Raw genomic sequence first — 18,710 nt, forward strand, 5'->3', positions numbered from 1 at the left:
TGTCGAAATAAATGACTTTTATTTTTATTTAAATAACCCAAATAAAGGAACTCTCTGAGAATATAAACTGAAAATATATCACACACACATGACTTAAAAAAGTAGGTGATCACAACCCCGTCTGCCCGGCGTGCTACGGGCATACCTGTTGGGAGAGGCCAAGATCATAGAAGTATTTTTTTTTTTTTTTTTTACACAAACTAATAAAATTAATATTCTTCGCAACCTGAAACTCACATGAGTTTGTTTGGACTGCACATTCCTCTAATATCAAATAACTTAAAATATTACTATAATACACTATCATGTTTTAACCGTTAAAAAATTAATAAAGTATGTAAGTTTATAATAGCATAAATATATATCATGAATATCTATTAAAGTGTATATAAATTTATATCGGCATTTTTGTAGTTAATATGTAAAAGTAGTATGTTCGTGTAAGTTCTTTATGCACCAACCACTTTCCACTTTTTTATCGGCTTCGTACGCTCAAGTTGCCTTTTAAAGGTCACTTTTAGTGATAAGGCCGCCTTTGCACCCTAGCACTAAGTACTATTACTGTTTTCCTTAAGTGTTTTTCGTATTATGTTGTGTTGCAATAAAGTTTTTCTATTCTATTCTATTCTACAGTTACAGTAAACAGCAGGTAGCACACTAATAAATCCAGTATGTTTACGCCATTTAATTTTTTAACACGTACACGCGATTACGAGGCAATGTATCCTTCCAAACGTTCTGTTCCTTTCTCTTATACCCACAAACTGCGAAGAAGCCTATCAGACCACCAGATGAAAATGCAAGCGCTAACTTGAAGTGAAGTTTAAAAAAAAACTAAGTATAGAATATATAAGTAACTAGCGGACCTCAGCGCCATCTGTCGGGCTAATTTGTGAATCAAAACCATCCAGCCACCCACACGTATACCAATAATTCATTCAAATCGGTCCAGCCGTCTAGGAGGAGTTCGGTGACATACACGCGCACACAAGAAATATATATATAAAGACTAGCTGTTGCCCGAAACTTCGTCTGCGTTTGATTTTGTTTTTAAAGTATTCAGTATCACTAAGCCTTAAATGAGTATAGTAGTATATATATATATAACATGTGACTGTCAATTAATTATAGACAAATAATTTGCAATAAAATAAAATTGCGACTATAATTAAAGATCTGAGCTCTCTCTTAAGCTATCTCTTAAGTTGGACCAGACTGCTCACGGTGTGCCAATTTAATTTAAAATCGGTTGAGTACCTAGTTTAGGAGTACATCGCGGACAAACACCGTGACAGGAGACTTATATATATAAAGATATATAAGTTCGATATCTGATTTATTGCGGAAGGTTATAGAATATGTAGCAGCACGCTGCGTCCCGTTGTTAACACTGGTGAAACCAGGGGGCTCAGACCTTAGAAGTAGAGTTTTTTGTAACAGCTTATCCGGAGAGCTTGTAATGCTACCATTAAAACGGCTTAACAGTTGCCCCCAGGTTGATGGACTGGCGCAACGGTGAGAACTGTGAATTTAATTAGGAGGTTCCGGGTTCGATTCCGGCAGGGGCAATTTTGGAATTTATCATTTCTTCTTTTCCTCTGGTCTGATAGAAGGCTTCGGCGGTGGCTAGTAACCACCCTACCGACAAAAGACGCGCAGCTAAGCGATTTATTGATCCGGTGCGATGTCGCGTAGAAACCGATACTACCATACCCTTACAGGTTAGTGCGCTACCGTCTTAGACTGGTGATCGATAATGGTGGGAAAAATGGGTTCCTTGCATGCCGTGCAAAGTGTTGCTCTGTTTATAGGCGGTGATTTTCCACTTACCATCAGGTGTGCTTGGTCTCTCAAATATGACGTGTTCCCATGCGAATACTTAAAAAATTTACAAGTTTTGTATTTCACCAGTGTGTTCTCATGTGTGTCTTTAAATAACAGCTTCGTGTACATTTGTAATCACAAACATTACAAGATAACGGTTTCTCACCAGTGTGTGTTCTAACATGTTTCTTTAAGTTACCGCTTGTTGAACATTTGTAATCACAACCATTACAAGAGAACGGTTTCTCACCAGTGTGTGTTCTCATGTGTGTCTTTAAATTACAGCTTTGTGTACATTTGTAATCACAAACATTACAAGAGAACGGATTCTCACCAGTGTGTGTTCTCATGTGTGTCTTTAAATTACAGCTTCTTGTACATTTGTAATCACAAACATTACAAGAGAACGGATTCTCACCAGTGTGTGTTCTCATGTGTGTCTTTAAACTACACCTTTGTGTACATTTGTAATCACAAACATTACAAGAGAACGGATTCTCACCAGTGTGTGTTCTCATGTGTGTCTTTAAATTACAGCTTTGTGTACATTTGTAATCACAAACATTACAAGAGAACGGATTCTCACCAGTGTGTGTTCTCATGTGTGTCTTTAAATTACAGCTTTGTGTACATTTGTAATCACAAACATTACAAGAGAACGGTTTCTCACCAGTGTGTGTGCTCATGTGGCTCTTCAAGGCACCGCTTGTTGTGCATTTGTAATCACAATCATTACAAGAGAACGGTTTCTCACCAGTGTGAGTTTTCAAATGTAATATCAAGCAAAATTTATTCTTAGTCGTATATCCACAATAGCTACACTTAAATACGTTATTGACATGTGTGTGTAAAATCAAGTGTTTCTCCAAATTGTTTTTGGAGTTGCTTCTATATTGGCAAATATCACAAATTAAGTTGTTTTGGAGTAAAATATCGCTTTGGTTCACAACAATCTTTTGGGTGTTTGATTCGGGTTCAGTTTCTATAACTTTTTGCTCTTCGAATTTTGCCACAATGGGCTGTAGCTTAGCTCTTTTTGCCACCGGTTCCGTAACGGACGTTGATCTGTCACAGACTTCTATCTTTTGGTTATTTTTTATGTTTAATTCATTTTGAATTACATTCGCCTTTTTCATCGGCGGTATATACTTTTTCTTGACGGCTAAGGTTTTAGGTTTATTCGTTTTCGTTTTTACATTTTTATCTTCACTGTTTCGTTGGTTTTCCTTGTTGGCGTCACATTCTACTCTCTTAGCTTGATTCATAATGGGTGGCGATTTCTTATTATTTTCTTTGGATGACGTTAATGTAGGTGGTGTATTCTTTATAGTTGTGTGTGATTTCTTGGGAGGTGCTCCTGAAAGGTATTCTTATAGATTAAGTACAATACTAGAGACAATTTTTGAAACATTGTAAACTTAGTAAACAATCTACTGGATAGCATTTTCGAAAAGGGATCACGCTTTTACAGGTAGGTATTTTATTTAATTCCATGCCGATTTTAAATTGCCCTTTCTTTATACCTAAACTTAGGAGTTTGCAATATTTCAACTTCCTTTTAGAGTCGTTGTTAAATATTGCTTTCAATAAAAAATAGCAACTACTGAGTTTCTTGTCGGCTCTTCTCGGTAGAATCTGCTTTCCGAACCGGTCAACTGTGTTTCCGGTCACACAAACATACATACTTGACGTTTCAAAAGTGCTTATAAAGTAGGCCTTGAAATAAATGAATTTGAATTTGAAAATAATAAATATTAAACTGTCATATAGCCTTTTAACCATCACACAAACCTTTCCAGTTGTGGGAATCGAACACACGGCCTAGAAAGCAGGGTCGCTGCCCGCTGTAGTCGGTTGTCGATGGAGTCTTCCACTGCTGGACATAGGTCTTTTGTAGGGAGTTCCAAATCCACGGTCCTGGGCCACGTCCAGCGGCTCCCAGCGATTCTGATTACCAGTTTACCAGTGCGGGGTCGCCATTTCAGCACCTTGGAACCCCAACGCCCATCGGTTCTCCGAGCTATGTGCTCCACCTATTGCCATTTCAGCTTGTGACTAGCTGAGCTATGTCTGTAACTCTAGCTCCTCTGATTAATCGTGTAGATACACCTAGCATAGCTTTCTCCATCGCCAGCTGTTATGGAGTCTTCCTATGAGACCCATTTTAAGCGAATGCGTTTCTTAGAAATATCCCATTAAAGATTACATGATTGATATAAAGCTTTGCTTTAACTTCGTAGCATAATATTTATTGATTGTGAGATGGTGATAACAAAAATAAAAACTTGGCTACGTTTGTTTTCGGCTCATAGGCGGACGCGTTTAGAACCCGCCTCCTAGCTTTAGTTTTAAACGAATGCAACTATTAACACCACGTCACAAATCACAATAACGGTAACATATACAACGCTCAACGCTTCATAAGTGCCTGTGATAGGACTCATAGAATTTTGAATATAAAGTAAAAGTGTCTGTTTGTTACCTGGAAATAAATGTATGTCACACGTTTATAACGGCATTGACTTAAGCTATATCGTTTGAAACCTTTCCCAGGGGAGTAGCAATTATGTGCGTACCAAACTTCTGTGCGTATCCCGCAGGGGAGTTGTATGTCCGTATGTTGATATGCAGCATGTTGGCGAACTCGCCTCCGTAGAACACCATCAGCTCCGTGAAACGGGGAATGATTTTTATTGTCCTGAATTAAATAGAGAAACCATGCTTTTATGTATGTGATCATAAAGATCTTAATAACAAGAAATGCTTTGTCACGTTGTCGCCGCGAACGAGACTCGGAGCACTCGAATGTTAACACAATATTTGTATCAGTTAGCGACTTTATTTTTATTTTTAATCTACATCGCCTCTAACGCTGCTAGTGTTGTGAAAGACTGAGTAATTTAGACAGTGAGATTAAAGAACGTTTAGTGGAGTGGCCGCTGGGAGCAGTTGTTCGGCGACAAATGTTTATACTTAAAGTGCTCTAAGGTTTAGTTCGCTGGCTTAAAGGCTTTTCTTGTGTCTTATTATTGATATTTCTAAGAACATAATGTTTTTTTTTTTTCATTTCTCAAATATATATTTTTTTAATTTAGTTTAAATATGTTAGGTTCGGTTAAATACAGATTTTAAATCACCGTCATCCCACATAAATTGTTATTATTTAAAAATGTTTTAGAACTTGTTACTTTTATTGATTTTAACTACGTCAAGAATATTTATTAGATTATAAGATGGTTAGTTGGCTGATTTTAATGAAACCAGCCAATGACATCAATGCAGAAAAAGATCGACCAATGTGGCGGTGGGGTGATTGTACCGACAAAAAAGACATCGACGTGGATGACTAGGCAGTCGGGTAGTTGATGGGAAGGTGGAAAGAAGAATAAAAAAAGTGTGAAATATTAAGTAAAGGAGGAAAAATTATAATTAAAATACTAAAAGAAGAAAGTTGTGTTTATTTTCACTGAGCCTTCAAATATAATTGCAATTTGTAAACATGACATGTTTTATTAAATATTACGTAACTATTTCAAGTAACACAAAAAAATTACAGTGTAGATAGTAATATTCATTACTTGAAAACGTGTTTTCTGAAGACATGTTTTATTTCATACGTTTAAGTAGTTCCCCTACGTCAGATTCTTTTTCTGGCCAAAAAGGTTTAGGTATGTTACTGTGATGAAATCTAAAATACAAGCCCGGATTTATTGGTTTTTCAAGCTGTAAATTAAGCGATCGCAAAGATTTTTAGTTAGATAATATTGGAAAGAAGCAGCAGGCGTATTTTGCGGAATTGCATGATATTTTATGAAAATTGTTAAGAATTATTCATTGTAAAGTCAATATCTCCAGTTCTCCGAATCTCCGAACAACAGATCTTCTGATCTGTTTGTTTATTTATTTATTTTATTGTACAGCTGTATGTAAAACAGCGCCCCCCCGGTACTCGATAGCGACGTGAAGGTTCTGCTCGCACGTGTGGCGCGAGCAGAACCTTCACGTAGCGTATCCAGTTGTGATATACAGTACCTGTAGTACAGCTCGCCCCGGTACTGGAACGCGACCAGGTTCTGCTCGCACCAGTGGCGCGAGCAGTTCACGTAGCGCATCCAGTTGGAGCTGTTGGCGTCGTCGGCGTCGACCACGTGCGACCGCTTGCCGTTGCGATCGTACAGCTGTACAAACGTTATGTAAGAAACCTTTAAGAAGGCGTTTTTTTAATCTTTAAGGCGTAACGCTTTAATGTTTAAGCGCTGCATTCATTTTAATTTGCAGGTAAACGAACTAAACATGTGGGAGTGTGTCAGCCAATCGGGTCAACCCATTACCGGCCAACTACAGGGCACGCGTTTCCTACCAATGAGAAGGGGTTAAGGACGTAGTCCACCACGCTGGCCCAGTGCGGATTGGTGGACTCCACACACCTTTGAGAACATTATGTAGAACTCTCAGGCATGCAGTTTTCCTCACAATGTTTTCCTTCACCGTTGAAGCGAGTGATATTTTAATTACTTAAACTGCACATAACTTAGAAAAGTTAAGAGGTGCCTGCTGGGATTCCAACTTGGCCCCCCGAAAGTGAAGCAGAGCTCCTACACACTGGGCTATCACCGCTTCCAGACAATGTTTCTTAATTAAGGATTTTAAAACAGATCGTTTATCCTACGGAATAACTACTTTACCATCCATATTATTTATATTAATAAAAAGTTTTGGATAAAGCTTCGTGAAAGTGGGAAACGATTTTATTACACTAAATGTATTATGAAAGTACGTACCTGCCAGCAATACGTGGAAGTTACTTCTTTGGTCTTCTTGCCTCGGTAAGGACCGAAGCGGACCCCACTGGGCAAGGTTAACGTAGTGAACACTCCCAAACCAGCTCCTATTTTCAAAGACGGGAATCTCAAATTTAACGTTTTTTTCTGTCAATATTAAGCATTTCTAAAACGCCACGGATTTAATAGTTATTTATGCAACTGTTGAATGATCACCATTAATAGAGTAGAATAGAATTTGTTTATTTATTTAGGAAAACCAACCGCTAATACATTTTTTTTTGTCCAAGTTTTTACGTTGTGAGCTAAGTGAATGTTCAGCTTATTACAGGTTTTCACAACGTTTACAAATAATTTCAAAATTAATTACTTTTTATACATAACTGCATTACAAAATAAATGTCTAAAAATATTTTACTAATTAATAAGGTTATAATGTTAAAAAATTAAATAGAATTAAAATTAAAATTTAAATTAAATTAAAAAAAAATTAACATCAATGTCCATGTATAAGCTTATTAAATTTTGAATATTTGATAACATAAGAAGTCAAGTATTTATTTTATTTTTATCTTGAAATGTCAGATATTACAATTAAAAGTGTCAATAATTTTACGCCCTAAGTCAGTGTATTTATAATGAAATAAGTCTATTTCTTTTTGTTTTTTTACGTAATCGTTATAAATGTCGGATATTCTTGGTAAGGGAGAATATTTACACAACTTCGTTCTATAAGGCCTGTGATACAACAAATTACAAGGCACCCGAGGAGTGTTTGTGCGCGGTGTTCTAATCGCAAATCTGTGAATCAGTTCAGGACAATCAACGCCATTGTTAAACAAATTAAATAAGAATGTCATTGACAACAGCTCTCGTCTATGTTCAAGACTTTGCTTTTTAAAATAAATAAGCCTGTCTGTATAATTATGAAGATTTCTATTGAATATATAAAAGAGCAGTCGCAAAAATCGTTCTTGTACTCTTTCAATCCTCTTAATATAAATTTTAGTGTATGGTGACCAGACTGTGCAACAATATTCAACTTTGCTTCGCACATAACAATCAATTAGTCTTATTATAGTAGCACATCTTTTAAAATTTTTAGTAGTCCTGAGTACAAATCCTAACGATTTATTTTATTTTATTTATTTTATTTTCGCTAGGTCAAGAGTTTTATCAATGTGGGGTACAAAAGTTAATTTGCTATGTAAAACAACGCCTAAGTCACGGATCATACTAACTTCAGTCAACTGCCTATCATCTATGTCATATACAGATAGTAATGTATTTTTATTCCGCGTGAATTTTATGTGAAAGTGCTATCACATAAAAGTCAATATTTAAGAACATTTTATTCATATTACACCAATCATTTAATCTACTCAAATCTTCCTGTAATAATTTTATGTCATTATCACAGTGAACAATTCGCGTCAATTTCAAATCATCAGCAAAGAGACTTGCATTGCTGTTGAAGAAAATGTCAGTTATATCGTTAATAAATATATTAAAAAACAGAGGTCCTAAGTTCGATCCTTGAGGCACCCCAGATTCCGCTATAATCACTTCTGATTGATGCTCATTAATTACTACCCTTGACTTCCTATTCACAAGGTATGATGTGCTACACTTCAGCAAAGAGTCAGAGATACCATTTGCCTGCAGTTTGCTCAGTAGTAGTCGATGATTAACTTTGTCAAAAGCCTTTGAAAAATCAGCGTATATTGCATCCATTTGATAACCACGATCAATACATTCAGCAATATTTGTTACATGCAGTCATAAATTGGTATTAGTAGAGCGTTGGCACATAAATCCATGCTGCTTGTCACTTACATAGTTTTTTAAATGTGTATACATGTTATTACAAACGTTTGACGGCCGATTGGCGCAGTTTGCAGCGATCCTGCTTTCTGAGTACAAGGCCGTGGGTTCGATTCCCACAACTGGAAAATGTTCGTGTGATGAGCATGAATGTTTTTCAGTGTCTGGGTGTTTATATGTATATTCTAAGTATTTATGTATTTTATTTATAAAAATATTCAACAGTCATCTTAGTACCCATAACATAAGCTACGCTTACTTTGGGGCTAGATGGCGATGTGTGTATTGTCGTAATATATTTATTATTTATTTATTATTATTACACTAAAGATTCAAAAGCTTTTGCCATGGTAGATATGATTGATATAGGGCGATAATTTTTCACATCTTTCTGTTTCCCAGATTTGTAAACTGTGTGGCCATCTATTAAAGACTTATTAAAAATCATCGTTAGTGGTAAAGAGATCAGCCGCGCGCAATTGATTAAAAAAATTGGAGGCATATTGTCAGGTCCTGCTCCCTTACATTTGGTAAAGAGATCAGCCGCGCGCAATTGATTAAAAAAATTGGAGGCATATTGTCAGGTCCTGCTCCCTTACATTTGTCAAGTCTTTTGAGTTTTATAAAGATGGTTAAGCGGGAATGTTTAAAGTCAAAGTCAAAAATATCTTTATTCAAGTAGGCCCACAGGTGGCACTTTTGATGCGTACATCAATTACACGGTAGTGAGATGATGGCGATAACCACATTCGTAAACTTAAAACTAAAGCTACGAGGGTTCTAAACGCGTCCTGGTCTAAGAAGAAGCCCACAACAAACTTAGCCGGGTGTTTTTTTTTTGTTATCACCATCTCACAATGTCATTTTAAATTATTAGAAGAGCAACCTGGTTAGAGCAATAATTTACACCCAAGGTTTTTTATCGTTTACGTAGTCCTTTATACTATAATAGGACTTTTCTATAAGCTTACGTTTAATACAAACTTTGAACTTTTTAAGAGACATCTCCAAGATATCAATTGGTAGTTTATTGTAGAATTGTATGCAATTTCCTTTAAACGAATTATGAATTTTATGTAACCTAGTATATTGCACTGTTTAAGATTTTCTATATCATTAAAAGAACTTAAATTTATAAAACTTGACTCGTTTGTGTCGCCCGTGAATTTACCAGACCAACACAAACAGACTTACATACGGATTAACTTAAAATTTTGTACATAATTATTAATAGCTTAGTCTATGATGAGTCGTGCCAATAAAAAGGTTCTGACTCAGCTTAATGTTCCGGATACTAATGTACCCACAACGCTGGTATTCTGTCAGTACCTATTTAGTTGAGGGAAGTCCAGTTATGGAATCACATATAAAAACAAAAAAAATATAAACTTTATAAAAGAAAGTAACTTCATAATGAAAAGGAGATGAAAATTCATTTTTATTTAAGAAGTAATGGAAAAGTATTTAGTCAGATAATAATTTTTAGTTTTTAGTAGTTATTATTATAAGATAGTGCCACATTAGATTTTTGAATATTCAGTAGATAATAGTTTTTTAAACCAAAACGATACAATTTTTTAAAGCAAAACTTTGATTTCGCATTTCTAAAAGGCGGTGGGATGTCGTTCCAGCATTTGGTGGCAAGATATTTTAAACTGCCACGAAATGCTGCAGACCTGTGGCATGGCATCGATAGTGGTGGCGCTGTAGTTCTTTTACCGTAGCTAGGGTCGCGCCAAACTAATTTCCTATACAGGTATGGTGGTTCTTTTGTTTAAACAACACCAAAAAGAAGAGTGCCTACTAGCAGATTATATCTATTTTTCATGTTTAGTAAGTCATGGTCATTTAAAAAAGGACTGATGTGAGATCTGGGCGGAATAGTAACGAAAAATCGGCCGCAAGCATTTTGTATGCGCTGAATTAATCGCCACGATTTACTAAAAGACATGGACCATAAACAGTAAAACAATAATTTAGTTTCGAAAGTATCAGCGTGTCACAAAGCTTCATTCGAAGATTTATGTTAATGTAAGGTCTAATCCTGTATAGTACTTTTAGTCTATAAAAACAGTTTCGTACTAGTTCCACTACATGTTTTTCGAAACGTAAGTTTTCATCCATTCGAAGTCCTAGATTACGAGCATCACTTACATGTTCGAGGCATACTCCATTGATATTCAACTTTGGCTGGTAAGTTAAAATTTTACTTGCTTTTTGGATCCTATTACCATAAATTTAGACTTGATAGGGTTAAGAATAAGAGCATTATGTTGACACCACAGTAAAATTTTATCAAGGACTTTATTCAATTGCCCGACTGCGTTATTAACGTCTTGGTGATTAACAGGAACATACATTTAAAGGTCATCAGCGTATGAATGATATTGACAGTTTTCCATACAGTTAATTATCTCGGCAGAGTACAAAAAAAATAAAAGAGGACCCAAAATTGACCCCTGAGGAACACCTCTACTAACAGGCTTTAGAGTCGAAACTAGGTCTTTTCCACCGGTTTTTCGTATAACCACTTGTTGCAGTCTAGCAGAACAAGGATACTACCCTGACCGGCATCTTGGGATGTGAGTAAATCATCTATGACGTCTGATAAAGCGGAAGATGTGCTACGATTTTTCCTGAACCCTGATTATATGGTAATAAATTATTTTTTTCGCAATACTTTATGACTTGGTTGTAAATAACTTTTCAAGAATCTTAGAAAGATATGGAAGAATACTTATTGGCCTTAAATCCTTGATTTCAGATGGGTTATCATTCTTGGGTAAAGGTAAGATTAAGGCTGTTCTCCAGCATGAAGGAAATTTCGTAGATAATATTGATTTATTAACTATAGCTGTGATGATGTTAAGAGTAGTCGGTAGTGTAAGAATAATCATATCCAAGTTTACTTCGTCTATTCCTCTCGCGTTAGATTTAATTCCTAGTATAATTTTTGCTACTTCATAATCACGTACAGTCTCCAGTTCAAAACTACTAACCGCGGAGAATTTATGAGTCTCGAAATAGTCTAAAACAGACGGGTAAATATCATTATCACCAGGTATATTTAGAAAATGGTCATTTATTACATCAAGATTATCAAAATGTTCTGGTAGGTCACTTAGTGTTCTTAAAGCTTGGTAGGACATGTTTCTTGAGATTTTTCCAAAGATAAATAGAATTATGTAAATGTGCATTTATATTATAATCATAATAAGCTTTTTTTTCACTATTAGCACTGAAATCGGAAAGATATTTTAAAATTTCATAGTTGCTTTTATTTTCATAGTTTTTTAATGTTTTATTTTTTGCATGTGCCTTATCACGCAATTTCATCATGAGACGAACATTACTAGTTATCCAAGGACTATATTTATCTTTAGCAATTAATGATAATTCAGGGGCATGTTTATTATAGAGGTTGAGATTTTTTTTATTAAATAACTCCACCATATTATCAATGCATTCCTCGTTGATAATAGCACTCCAGTTTACGTTCTCAAGGTCTTTATTAAAATCTATAGTATTAATGTTTTTAATTTGTCGATAGGTTATTCATTTGGATGGAATTTTTGGTTTCTTTATTTTCACTTCTGCTAAAATCATTGCGTGGCTGCCAAGTTCGCAATCGCAAATCGCAAATCGCAGCGCGCTGTTTGCTATTCAAAATCTCTGGGTAATTAGTTGTCGTTTAATTACTTTAATAATACACTAGTCGTCAGTGTGTCTCTAATGAAAATTGGGTTTATTCACAATGCTAGCGAAATACTGTGTTGCTTTACGCCGAGAATGGCGAAAAATGTTGTATTTTTTTTTATTCCACCCACGTCATTGAATAATTAAAAAAAACAGATTCTACAGAGAGAGAGCGAATCTGTTTTTTTTAAAGCGTGAAAAGTATAAGGTACTTTTTTTTGGTAATGAGATTATGAGGCTTGGCTTGACGTTTGGATTTTCCTTGACTTTTAACTTTTTTTTATTATTAACGTTAGACCAGCGCTTGACGCGATTTGCGATTTTTGGGCCTTTTGGAGTAGAGACTTTGTGCCCACGGTCACAAAGTCTCTACTCCAAAAGTCCGTGTCCGGAGGCACGAGCTCTTTTCAAAGAATTATCGAAAAGGGTTATCGAGACTACCGGTGATCCTAGAGCGGGCCGACGAATTAGTTTGGCCATCCAAAGGGGCAATGCTGCCAGCATCTTAGAAACTGTACGTCGCGGCAGTGGTTTCGAAGACGATTTAGATTTTATTCAGTTTTAAATAGTTTATTTTAGGTCATATTTATAAAACAATTATTTTAAAGAATAAATAAATGATTAAGTATGAGTTATCATATATATGATAAAAAACGTTTCTTGCGTGTTGATGTAATATCAACCACATAAGGACGCCACCGTTCACGGCGCCTCGCTGTTCTTGTGGGGTCTAAGATGACCACGCCAAGCTGCTTCGCACTTTATAAGTAGGCTAATAGAATGATTTTAACTATTTTATGTCTAGAACGGAAAGCTTTAAGTCCGGTAAATTTGGACCGAAAAATGAGAGTGAAGGTGCATAAAGTCTCAACAAGCTGAAAATCTATAATATTGTTAAAAACAATTATAAATAATATTTAAAAGTTCCCCATCTTTCCGGTTATGAATTTTTTTTATTCAAGGTCAAAGGTCAAAAAAATGAGTATCGCGATTTTGATAGGATAAAACTTACCGTTTTGCTGAAAATCGCGAAAAACTCATTTTTTTGACCTTCGACCTTGAATAATTTTTATTTCCATACACAGGACTTTATACACCTTCGAATGTCTAAATTTACCGGACTATATAAAGGAAGGTTATGTTAAGGAAGGTCAATTTTTTATACAGTTCTGGTAAAAATACAATTCAAATCTATCACCTCCATGAAGAAATGGTAAACATGTTCGCATAAAAGTCATGTTATTGGTATTTTCTTTTTCCATCGAGTCACACCTGTTACTCTTTGCAACTTTGTTATTCCATTGCGTTTCCCAACGAGTCACATCCTCTTGTATGACAGGGTGAATCGATGGGAAAAGGTGTAAACATGTGATAGGTAAATTAATATGTAGAAAAGCATATAAAGAAAACATTTCTTTTAGTTTCCCTACGTGAATCTTTCTTAGTATGGCTCACCTAGAGTATGGAGCATTTCAAACCTGTTATGATGGAAGGGGCGATGTGTAGGAACACGCGAGGAATGGTCAGGGCGGCGCGCGGGACTATGGGAGGGTAGGGCGATTTTGATGGCACCTGTTACCACAAGTTCGATTAACTATACCGCAGTGGCGTGCATATATGGGTATGCAGATGATTGTTGCAGTAAATTTATAAAGTGGGTATTTAATTAAACTTTTGATAACTATAAATTCATATTTGCCAGATATTTATGTTCATGACATTGAGTTAGTGGGTATTTTGATATAAATACGACTGCATTATCGATGCACCGCAGTCCTACATGGACTCGAGCGATGCAAAGATATCTCCCAGTGTCTTAGTCGTTTATCATGATATAAAATGACCAATGATGAGTTATAAAAGCCTATCTCCAGTATGGAGATATGAAAACTTAAGGATAGGCGTACCGAACCGGTGGTATGGAGATATGAAAACTTAAGGATAGGCGTACCGAACCGGTGGTAGAGTCACTACACACGGACAGACTTGACGTTTCAAAAGTGCTTGTATTAGGCCCACTTGAAATAAATGAATTTTGAATTTTTTGAATTTTGATTCCTGACATTCGACGAGGTTATAAAGTCCCAAATAGGGACGAATTATATCTTAAGAATTTTCCCTGGTTTTCTCTTCGCCGTGCGTTACCTACCGACAAAGACGTGCTAAGCGATATAGCGTTGAAAAAGATCAGAGATATGGGTTTAATAGAACTACCATACTCCTAACAGGTTAGCCCGTTACCTTATTAGACTGCATCACCACTTACTACCTGAAATTTCATTGAAGGGCTATCCTATCACTTGATATGATGGTAAGTATTTTATTTTATATATGTACTGTTTTGTAATTATTAATATGTATGTATATTGTATATCCTTAGAATTTTGCGCACTGCTATAAGGATTCATATGCCAATTCCTCATAATGGTTGCCTGAAAGAAACCACTAAGTGATAAGGCCGCCTTTGTCACACAAATTTAATTGACTTCTACCTTTGTTCTCTTTTATTTTTATTTTCTTGTGTGCAATAAAGTATTTTTGATTGATTGTTTGATGGTAGCGGGCTAACCGGTTGGGAGTTTGGTAGTTATACCCCTAATAGGTTTCTACGCGACATCGCACCGGAACGATAAATCTCTTAGCGGCACTTCTTTGTCGTTTGATTGGCGCGGTGGGCAGCGCATCGCTTTCCAAGTCCAAGGCCGTGGGTTCGATTCCCACAACTGGAAAATGTGTGTGTGATGAACATTAATGTTTTTCAGTGTCTGGGTGTTTATATGAATATTATAAGAATTTATGTATGTTATTCATAAAAATATTCATCAGTCATCTTAGTACCCATAACACAAGCTACGCTTACTTTGGGGCTAGATGGCTATGTGTGTATCGTCGTAGTATATTTATTTATTTGTAGGGTAGTGACTAGCCACGGGCAAAGCCTCCCACCAGACCAGACGAGACTTGCCTCTCCCGGGAATCCAAGTCAAAGTCAAAAATATCTTTATTCAAGTAGGCCCACAGGTGGCACTTTTGATGTGTACATAAGAATTACACGGTAGTGAGATGATGGCGATAATCACATTCGTAAACTAAAAACTAAAGCTACGAAGGTTCCAAACGCGTCCCGGTCTAAGAAGAAGCCCACAACAAACTTAGCCGGGTGTTTTTATTATTTTTTTTTTGTTATCGCCATCTCACAATGTCATTTTAAATTATTAGAAGAGCAACCTGGTTAGAGCAATAATTTACACCCAAATCGAAACCGGGACCTCCTCCTTAAAATAAACAGCGCATGCCAGTTGCGCCAGGGAGGTCGTTGTTACCAGCGACTCGCTCGATATTGTCTGTCTGATATGCGTACAACTCGTTTGGGGTCGACTAACGCTACGGTATCAGATACGGGATCTAGCTTGTTGTGGGAGAAATACCTACCTTGTCGTCGGGTACGATGAGCAAGGGTCCGTGTATAGAGCAATACTCATATACGTAATCCCGACACTCCGCGCAAACTGCAAAAGATAAGCTACGCTTACTTTGTGGCTGCGTATTGTCGTAGTATATTTATAGTATTGGTTCTACTGTATGTCAAAAAGCTGCAAAAAGTACCGTAGAGCATCGATATACCTACTTATATATTAAAAATATATATATGTATATGAATATTGACTAAAATGAATCGAAAAATGATGAAATATAAGAAACTATATTGTTTGTAAATAACAAAAAATATAGTTTCTTATCAATATTTTTTTCATTTTCAGAATATGCGTACTATTTTTAACCGCAACAAAACTCGTAAAAATGGGCCGTCTTCTCGTATCTTGCAATGAAGTCCAAACATAACATAATCGGGATATCGTAATTAAAACACGAGTGCGGTAATATTACATAAAACACGCGTGTGTATTGGTTATGAGCCTTATAACGATGCAATAAGGTCCACGTTACGAGCAAGAAAGACGTCGTATAAAACGCGTACGTGTGGTATTTTGATTATTACACTCTCGGCTTTCTCATCGCGTTGGCTTTCAAATACTGCCTCGACTCTAAAATCAAATCTACCAAACTCGTTGTATAATCCCTATCCCTACTAATATTATAAATGTCAATGTAAGTTTGTTTGTTACGCTTTCACGCAAAAACTATTTAACAGATCCTCATGAAACTTTGTACACATATTCTTGGAATTGTTACAAGTAATATAGGACACTTTTTATCCCGACATTAAGCTTGTTTCCTTTGGGAGAGGGGATGAAAGTGTTTGACGATTTTACACCAGAACTCCGACAAATTATAACAGATTTGAATAAATGTTTTTGTACTATAGAGGTTATAATATGAGTTTAATTTTGCCCAAACTTTGTTTAGATCTGATGAATGTGGTTTGAGTTAGAGGACAGAACTACTCAGCGGACAGCAGCAAACCCCTCATTTAATGCTTAGCGATACTGAATACTTTAATTTTATTTTTAGAACTACAACTTAATTCGGTCGGTTGGCGCAGTGGGTAGCGACCCTGCTTTCTGAGTCCAAGGCCGTGGGTTCGATTCCCACAACTGGACAATAATTGTGTGATGAACATTAATGTTTTTCAGTGCTGGGTGTTTATCTATATATTATAAGTATTTATGTATATTTTTCATTAAAATTATTCATCAGTTACCTTAGTACCCATAACACAAGCTACGCTTACTTTGGGACTAGATGGCGCTGTTTTGTAGAGAGAAAAAAAAAATTGAATGCCACATCAAAAACAAAATCAAACGCGGACGAAGTCGCGGCCAACAGCTAGTATACTATAATGAAACTTTATTTTTTGTTTTTTTTATTGCGGCGGTTACATTAATCATTGTCAGCATTTTTTTTTCCGCAAGCCTAGATGACACTTACAAACGTATTCGTCCAAGCTGGGCTCTTCGGGTTCAGCGTAGCTAACGCGTGGCTTCTTGCGTAGATTGCGCATTGTTACTGCTACTGCGATTTCTCAAGAATGCCGGGATACCTGTTAAATTTTAGGCCTACATTATGGAGGGTAGAGGTAAGGAGAGTCATCTTATATGGGAGAAAAGTTGAAAAAGTGTCCAGTTGTATGCGCTAAATAACAGTTCAAAAATCCTCCACAATGGCGCTGGTGGATGCACAGGGTATGGTATGAATGTAGCAATCGTAGATGAATTGAAGTATGCCGAGTTAAAAAATTTAATGTCATTATCGACTAAAGTAGTTAATTATTGAGAATTTCAACCTTACTTCCTTGTTTATTTTTCAAGCCTACTCTAACGATATTTGGTTTGGCGCTTCTTTTAAGAGTTACCTTGATGCAAACGTGGCGCCATCCTAATTTAATACATTTTGACGACACTTTTTCATATACACAGACGATCCTCCTTACCTGTACCCTCCATAGCCTACATGAATAAAGAAATTTTGAATTTGAATTTAGAATTTTTATAAATTTGATAAACGACTAAGACACCGGAAGGTATCTTTGCATCGTTCGAGTCCATGTAAGACTGGAGTGTATCGATAATGCACCCGTATTTATATAAAAATACCCACCAACTCAATGTCATGAACATTGGTTATTAATCAAATATAATTTTAATTTTAATTTAAAAGTCCTATTATAGTATGCTTGGGTGTAAATAATTGCTCTAACCAGGTTGCTGCTTTAATAGTTTTAAATGACAATGTGAGATGGTGATAACAAAAAATAACAATCGGCTAAGTTTGTTGTGGGCTTCATCTTATAGCAGGTCGCGTTTGGAACCCTCGTAGCTTTAGTTTTAAGTTGACGAGTTAAGTTATCGCCAGCAACTCACTTCTATGTCATATTATATAATCATATCATATAGAAGAAATATTTGATTTGACTTGACTACCATCATGGCTTTGTGACCTTGGAACCACACTGAGAGATTTCAACAAACAATGAAAGTTTTTCCAATATCGATGTACCTATGCAACTACCTAAAATAATAAACATTCAGTCGACCTTCTCCTTTTTGAAGTCGGCTAACAATTAACGGATGATCTACCGAAGTACCAGGACAACATATGTACTGAGAAGTGGTTAGGGTACTTCCTTTTTATAGAACTAAAAAGTACTTTTTTACCTTTCACAAATATATCCAGTTACTTTTTAATATTAACATTTGATTTTATTGGTTTCTCCTACTCTATGTTCCGATGATAACCATCAGACAAATGATTATACCACTCATTTATCTGATTTTGGTTGATATATTATAATAATGTAAAATCAACATATAAAATCTCAAAGCCAACGAGCCGCCAAAGTTTTAAGCACAAATAGATCCTATGTCTTCTTTAAAAATATAATGTAAATCATATAGGATTCATATTTACTCATACTCATATTCTCAATGACTTTATATAACAAACGCTGACGTCTGACGCCATTTTTTAATATTATAATCCGGGAACTAATCATTTATTATTTAATTATCTAATAACGCTTACCTCTGAACGCGTTTTGTCGGTGTATTTTAATAAATTTTGTTTTGTTCACGGTTCAACAATCAACTGCTGTCGAAATGCATTGAATTATTTGTTCCTTCCTCG

The 18,710-nt window shown here is 35.9% G+C and overlaps 1 protein-coding gene across 1 annotated transcript; it reads right to left on the minus strand.

The window, feature by feature from the left end:
* Positions 1-1,452: 1,452 nt before the first annotated feature.
* On the minus strand, positions 1,453-17,530 carry LOC120635536 (histone-lysine N-methyltransferase PRDM9-like). The gene is made up of 8 exons (XM_039906554.1): positions 17,518-17,530; positions 17,016-17,108; positions 15,558-15,634; positions 13,604-13,697; positions 6,606-6,712; positions 5,857-6,002; positions 4,401-4,522; positions 1,453-3,181 (listed from the first exon to the last, which is right to left on the minus strand). Exons 1-8 carry the CDS (start codon positions 17,528-17,530, stop codon positions 1,905-1,907), a joined length of 1,929 nt encoding a protein of 642 aa, XP_039762488.1. The 3' UTR covers positions 1,453-1,904.
* Positions 17,531-18,710: the final 1,180 nt, after the last annotated feature.

Source organism: Pararge aegeria, chromosome 27, assembly GCF_905163445.1.
Source record: "Pararge aegeria chromosome 27, ilParAegt1.1, whole genome shotgun sequence".
NCBI lineage: Eukaryota > Metazoa > Arthropoda > Insecta > Lepidoptera > Nymphalidae > Pararge > Pararge aegeria.

Bases quoted from the DNA above. Each gene is read 5' to 3' on its own strand.
- LOC120635536 (XM_039906554.1), bottom strand. The intron at 13,698-15,557 runs GTAGGTATTTCT...TTGTGGTAACAG, and splicing joins TCATCGTACCCGACGACAAG to GTGCCATCAAAATCGCCCTA. The intron at 6,003-6,605 runs GTACGTACTTTC...ACGTTTGTACAG, and splicing joins CTTCCACGTATTGCTGGCAG to CTGTACGATCGCAACGGCAA.